The sequence below is a fragment of the Geospiza fortis genome, unplaced genomic scaffold (assembly GCF_000277835.1).
Source record: "Geospiza fortis unplaced genomic scaffold, GeoFor_1.0 scaffold282, whole genome shotgun sequence".
Taxonomy (NCBI): domain Eukaryota; kingdom Metazoa; phylum Chordata; class Aves; order Passeriformes; family Thraupidae; genus Geospiza; species Geospiza fortis.
Genome location: NW_005054424.1, coordinates 822,030 through 829,687, shown reverse-complemented (window position 1 = coordinate 829,687; position 7,658 = coordinate 822,030). Strand labels below are relative to the sequence as shown.

Sequence of the window (7,658 nt, the reverse complement as noted above, 5' to 3'; positions counted from 1 at the left end):
GAACTACATGGAAACTACTGGCAGAAAGGAATGGGTTTAATTTTTTTATCCAACTGCTTAGCATTCAATGTAGTATCCATAAACTGCAAACTATTTTGGCAAAAAGACTTGGTGACTTCTAAGAATGACCTGTAATGCCTGTCGTGGAAAATCATACACTCTCAAGTAAATTATTTCAAAGCAATAAAGATAAATTCAAAGGTATTTCATCCTCCTAAACTGAATTTTACAGTGTGGGAAAGTTGTCTCCCTCTTCTGGAGGGAGGGAGGAAGCACTGGAAAGAAAGAACAAAAATAAGAGATGACAACATTATTATCTTTTCCTTCTGAGCTAGCTTTGAGATTCAAGGACGCACCAGGGGTTTCTACACTACCAGAAGAGAATCACAGTTGTTTGCATACACTTTGAGTGGCACCACTATTTTTGTATCCCCATCACACACCTCCTGTGCTGGCATCAGCCAGGGCTCTTTCCATGGCATACATTGCTCACAGCTTGATGCAACAAACTGCCCGACAACTATATTGAGAAACAGCTTGTTTGGTTTTTCTAATTTGGAAAACAAAGGTGCACTGCAAGCTGCGCTGACTGGGAAGTCATACATCTTTAGCACAAAGTACAAAGGAAAAGAAAAGAAGGAAACATCCTTTAGATACTGCAAATGCCTTCCTCTTCCCTTGCAAAGTGCCTTGTCAGCACGGCTGACCCCATACCACTTCTCAACATCAGCCAAAAAAGAATGAACTCTTTATTCTCTTTGTGTTCAAAAGTTGATATTAGGGAACTTGCCAGTAAAGAGAGGGTTTCAAGCTACTAGAAAAGACTCTTGATCAGCCATGAAACTAATGCAGACTACAAACTGTTCACTGCTTACTTAGGCCAGCAGTTGTCAGAGTGTTGCTCTGGAAGGTAAATCACCCAGTGGGCCATCAATGGATGTGCTGCATGAAGTGTAGGACAGAGGTTGGGAGACCTGCTGGGCTTTGAGATCTGACTGCTCAAGCTGAGTGTGCTCACACACTCTGTGGACACAGCCTCAGTGCTCTGTCAAAGATAGCCACAAATGGTTGAAGATCAATCAGGAATCCCCAGGACAGGCTTATCAGACTGACATGGAGTTTGGTAAACATTATTTCCATCATTTGCATCTGCAGCCAACACTGAAGACTGTGATATCCTAGTTTACCTGGTTATTTATATGACAGAATCATCTTGACACCTTAGATGTAACAGAGACCTATTCAGTCTTAGCTTTTAAACTGAATTCCATTTAACTATGCAGCCCCAGCTTTTGACTTTCCCTTTAATCAGTGATGGGAAATAAAAGGCAATTCCAATCATAGCTGGACTCTACTGATTATAGAGCTCAGCTGACTACACTCCTATCACAGATGATTTAGTTAGGTGTCCATACAGCTAAGTTTGGGGCGGATAATGTCACTTTTCTAATCAGTGGGCTCATATCTCACTGGAGGGTAAGGGTGCAGGAAACTGTGAGCCACACTTTCAGAGCCCTGGGAAAAGCCAGAGCCAGTCTTATGGGCTGAGATCCTGGAAACCATGGATCTGCCACTGCCCACTCCTCCAGTGTCCCATGCAACAAGAGCTGGGGTAAAGTTTCTGAGCAGGACTGCACCGAAGAAATAACTTGCATGTACCATTTACCTTCTTAGGAAATGATCCAACAAACCCCTGAGCATCTGCTGATCTGTCAGGTATTTAGCATGAGGGAATGCACCCCGGTGGTTCCCTGTATCTGCTGCATCAAGGTAATTAATAATAAGCATTTAAAGAGACCTGGCATGAAGCAAGGAAAGGATCTTCCTCTGAAATCTGTATGTCCTGTGTACAGCTGAGCAGGAATACTGAATTCAAATCCTGCAAATAAACCATTTCACTACAGAGGAGTTATGTGGTTCCTGTTCTCCTGGGCCAGAAAAGCCACAGTTGATACAATTTTTCATTCTGCTCTCCTGACCTGTGGTCTGATGGCAAATGTTTTAGACTATGTTCTAAATTAAAGGCAGGTGCCAATACAATATATTGTTGTGACATACAGATATATTAAAGATGGCTTCCTTCTTCTGTTTCTTTTGGCTATTTGCATTCTTAATCAGAGACAGAATTTGGCTGAGAATCTGGGAGTCCCAAGGATGAAACAGAAAATTCAGCAGAAATTTAATTGCTCAAAATGTATCAAGTTGCCATATTTTGTTTATTTCCTGAGATTCAATTACGAAAATTACCAGCCTGCAACTCCAAATTGCATGACAACTGTTGAACTTACAGTCTCACAAGGATATTCACCCCAGAGCACAACAACACACACACTGCTCCACTACCATCAATTAATATAAGCTACCAGTAATTAGAAAGAGCAGAATAAACTCCATACTTCCTTTTTTCCCTGACTGGTATAATGAGGATGCCATTCTATTGTCTCCTGGGTGGGATCTTTTGGTACCTCTGTTGTTACTGTTTTTTCTAAGGCACATTGAGTACAAACATGGTTTCACTTCACAAAATGTCTCAGTGCCCTCACCAGTCTGTTCATCCTTGTCAAATCAGAATTTCACACATTGTTTTCTGCACAGTCCCTAATCTTAGCAAAAGTTTCATTTCCCCAGTCCATTGCCACCGGCTATTAGTCTGGCACAAAACTCAAGCTCAAAATGAAAAAGATAAAACAGAGAAAAGACAGCAGACACAACGACTATTGCTCTGTTTTGTCTTGTCAGACCTAAAAAAATATGGTTAATAGCACTGTTGTGTTATTGGTGAGCCAGAGGGACAACCAGGTGTGTCTTGTCATGCCCTATGAACATTACCTATTCCTGAAATATTCTGTATCTGCCCATTAGAGTTTCCAAAGTTCAACGTGTCAATAGACAGAGGAACATTTCATTGTCTAATGGATAAAAACCAGCATTAACAACATAGTATTAGCCACTGTGGACATTACTGACCAACAGGGTCACAAACAACACCTGGATCTACTCCAAGCTTTGACTGTTGAAACCAATATAGTAAAGTATTAAAATGCCAATTTAAGATTTCACACAATAATAATATATTTTTTAAATATTATGGCATCCTGATATGATCTTATCTGACAGACTTTTAGCATTTTTACCTACTTGGTAGCAGCAAAATAGAGAAATTGAACTTGTTTAGAAAGGAGACACAATTATTTTTTATTTTATATATTTATTATGTATTTAAAGATGTAATAAAACACCATCAGTATGTTAAAAAAAATTATCTGCAGATTCTGGCTTATCTGAGTGAAAAACTCTCTTCTCTGGTTTAGAAAAGAATGATTTTCTTTCAGCATTCAAATTTGCATGCCAATATACTTTGCATATAATTTACATAACATAGAGTATCACAACCACTTTGCTTCTTATTGTAAAATCCAAGATCAGCTCCTAGCATTTCATAGCTAGGATTATTAGAACATTTAGTTAAGTCAAGTCTGAAGATAAGCTTCCATCCTGATGCTTCTGGAATTGCACACTAATGGGCAGGAAAGGTGAGCGTCTGGTTCTGACACTGGATAGGATTTTGGATCCTAAAAATTTCTCATGGGCTTGTTTTTAAATATGGGTAATTTCATTTAGTATCTTTATAGCTTATATACTTTATTTTAAAATGAGAAAGGTGATAATTTTTATTCCCTTTCTTTCCTAATCTTGTATTTTTCAGTGATTATTTTAATCACTCAAAGACACAGCTTTCCTGTCACTTTATGTGTGGGCAGGTACCCAGTGAGATTCCAATCCTGTCTAGAAAGCATTACTGTAATGCTCCTGTTAATCAAAACTACTCAGCCTTTTTTCAATTAAATGATTTATGCAAAGAAATATCAATTTGCTGCAGAATCATTTTTTAATATGTCCACATAAGTTTTAGGGAAACTTTGAATAGGGAATTTCTTTTCATGTCAAAAGTATGATTTTTTAATAATGTTCAGTTGACAGAAAGCTTTACCACCATCTATAGTTTAGTGTTAAAGCACTCCTATGGGAACCCAAAGTCCAAGCCTTCAGCCATCTGACTCCAAACAAGAATCTTGATATAAACCAGGAGCTATGTTGAACAAGTACCTGTCCCCCTCATAAGCTATCTAGAATATCAAAATAGCTAAACAAAGAAAAACAATTCCAGGAAGCGAATTCTCAGTGTAGCTAATGAGGTTCAGCCCACAGAGAAGAGCCAAGCAGAAAATCAGCGTGTTCCTCCTTCTGCATGAGGGCCTACACCTCCCCTCAAATCTGAGACCCAAATCTGGGTCTCTGTTGTGTTTCAGTCATGAAAAAAATTCATCCAAATGGGAAAGCAGTAATGCTCCACACTATAAACAAGCTCTGCAGCACACAGAACTGTCTTCTGCTGAGCACTGCCAACAAGAGTGCACGTGGTACTTTTGTGGGGAAGATCAGAGTGCACATCCAGAAGCTGCCTGTGATACTTCAGTAGTGTGCAGTAGCAGCTCCCTGCACGAAGGTGACTGGAAATGGGACCCAGGACCACAGCTGAGGTTCATGAAGCACCTGAAGCCTCTCTCTTAAGACTATTGCTCTGTTTTGTCTTGTCAGACCTAAAAAAATAATATCCTCAGGTAAGGACCTGAGGATATTATTTAATACACAGCCACCATAAAAAGTTAAAATTGGCTGCATAGTGGTGTGAGTACTCAAATGATGTTGGATATATTGCGTACAAGTAGCACTGCATTGCTTATCTCCAGATACTGCTTTGAGATGTATTATGCCTTAATATGTATCTGTGGCTTAAATATATAAGACCAGGCTGGATGAGGCTTTCAGCCACCTGGTCTAGTGGAAGGTGTCCCTGTCCATGGCAGGAGGGTTGGAACTGAATGATCTTTAAGGTTCCTTCCAACCCAAACCATTCTATGATTCCTTGATTCCATGATTGATGCTTCTCCAATCTATGTAAGAAGGTGAAGTGGATGAAGAAGAATTGGTTCAAATGATGCTGCCTAACCTCAATACAGACTGCTGCTGTTCTGCTGCAGAAACTGATGAACTTCAGAGTCAATTCAGTGTCTTAGGAAAAGACAAAGAGAAAAAAGGCAGCTGTCTAAGAACCCCTCTGATCAAATGGGAAGGAGTTAAGAGGGGTCATTAACACTCCCAGGCGGGCATCTTGCTGCAGCAGGTAGCACTAGAAGAATGGATGACTCTCTCTTTGGAACAAGTAATGGAATTTCCCAGAAAATATCCAACTACCTTGCATTATCTGGCATCTGCACACCAGACACCTGTACAGCTGAACACCCATCTGCTATATATGCTATGTGCATTTCCTTTCTCTTTTTTTAGCTTGGCAAAGGAGTTGATTAGAAAGATAAGGTCTCTGAAAAACATTTTGGACAAAGATGCCAGCACAGATTGTACAGTTAAAGATATCAGGTCTGCCAATACATGCACACCACACTCTGCAGGCTGCTTATACTTGCTTCACAACAATTTATTGCACAAATTACTGGAATTCTGAAATATGCCATATCTCCATATTCCTATTTAGTACAGAGTTCATAAAGAAAGGGTGCAATCCCTGTAACAAGCAATATTTCTATTCTGACTATTCTCTTTTCTTGGTCAGTAGGAATATCCTTTCTTTCAGAGCAGGCTCTGCCTACCTCTCTGCTCTCTCCTACTACAGGCAATATAGCTGAATGCTGCTGATATATTTTTGCTCAGTTCCAAATCTAAAAAAATATGCTTTTTGTATGGCAATTTCTCCAGAAATTCAATAAACTCAGTGCAGGCATTTTGAGTTTTAAGAGGACTGAGTCACACATTCCTGGTGTGCGCACAACAATCAGGAGCTGAATGGAACATCCCTGGATGAGTTTAAAAAAAGACTGAATGTGGCACTGGCTGCCAGGGTTTAGTTGAGGTGTTGGGGCTGGGTTGGACGCGATGATCTTGAAGGTCTCTTCCAACCTGGTGATTCTGTGAATTCTGTGTGTGTGATTCTGTGAATTCTGTGTGTGTGATTCTGTGAATTCTGTGTGTGTGATTCTGTGTGATTCTGTGTGTGTGAACTGCCCAGTGTCCAGCAGCACCCCCAGGTCTGTCAGGCAAATGTCAGAAAACACAAGACCCTTCCACAAAAGGATGTCCTTCTTTATACACACACATATACATGTGCATATATGTATCTATATGGGGTTATTTGTAGGATCTTAATGATGTGTCTATGTTTTTAAAAAGGTCATAAAACCCCTGAGAAGCACAATGAAGAACAAGACACTGTGTGCAACTTATGACTATACTACTACTACTACACTACTACTACCACTACTACTACTACTACTACTACTACTACTACTAAATAGTAATAGTAAATGCTAAAGTATTTCAAGGCAAATGCTTCTTTTAGGACAAACCAGATTTTCATACTAGTAAAGATAAAAAAGAAGTATGAAGAAATATTTTAAACTGAGTATTTAAACATGCAAGTCTATTTGTTAAATTACCTGATATAGAAAAAATACTACTCTCACTTTTGGAAAAAATAGAATACTTTTTTTTCACATTATATGCCTTTTTATATGTTGTCCAGTCAGTAACTGCCTGACTATTCTGTTCAGTGCACAGCACACAAAATACAAGTCACCTCTTCAGGCTGCTCATGTGCACACACAGATACAGAGATACACACACAAAATCCTGAAGCAGCAAACTGCACTTATCTTCTTCCCATTTTTATATCATACATATTTCATTAAGCTTCATGCAGAGTGTCTTCTGATTTATGGTAATTGTCAACAAAAGCAAAAAATGACGACAATTTTAACCCTGCAGTACTGAGGATTTAACTGGGATAAAATTAAAATGTTTAGGGGGAAAAAACCCCCCACAACACCCTAAACCACTGGGAGCTTGACCCTTGAGATGTTGTCAATTTTTTATTTAATATTAGTGTGTTTGTTGTCTGTAGAAGCAGATGCCAGCAGCAACATCTGATGTACCAGACACCTCCAGTGTTATCCCAGCATGCTCATGGCCTGGAGGACTTGGAGTAAGACTAATTTCCATATCAAACCCAATTTAGATGAAACATCTTGGTTAAAAAAAAAAAAAAGAAAAAGAAAAAGAAAAAAAAAAAGCCAGTGCATCAATAGCCCCTTGATTAGATTTTCATCTCCTGAGCAGACAAATATGAATATTTATTACCATGAATGCAGATTTCCCTCTTTCCATTGCTCTGATCTTGAATATTACCCACTGCTGATTTTTATGAAAATTTGGGCAACATAATGTTTTCACATAAACTGACAGTTCTTGAGATAATCCCATTATTGTTTGGTGGGAAATGACAGTTTCCGCTTATTCATGTGTTAACGAGGGATTAAATATTGTTTTTCATCACCATAATCTAAGATGGACTGGAAATTAAAATTCAAACATTGTGCATTAGCAGAGCTTTGAGGACCAGAATTTGTTTGCATTCACTTAGTAAAGATCTGTAAATTAACAGTTTAACAATCAAGTGAAAGCCATATCATAAAAGCAGCATTAACATTTGTAAAATGAAGTCATTACTCTACCTGCTAAAGGTAAAGAACCAGACAGACAGACAGCTTGCAGAATGCCATCCCTTTGGGAGAGCAGAGTGCACA

At 38.9% G+C, this 7,658-nt stretch overlaps 1 protein-coding gene across 1 annotated transcript in view; it reads right to left on the bottom strand.

Moving 5' to 3' along the window:
* Positions 1-365: 365 nt before the first annotated feature.
* LOC115948536 (receptor-type tyrosine-protein phosphatase N2-like) overlaps positions 366-7,658 on the bottom strand; it is a 175,047-nt gene continuing 167,754 nt past the window's right edge. The window contains exon 8 of the mRNA XM_031061727.1: positions 366-605. Within this exon, the coding sequence (XP_030917587.1) occupies positions 366-605 (240 nt within the window). The remainder of the gene's footprint in view (positions 606-7,658) is intronic.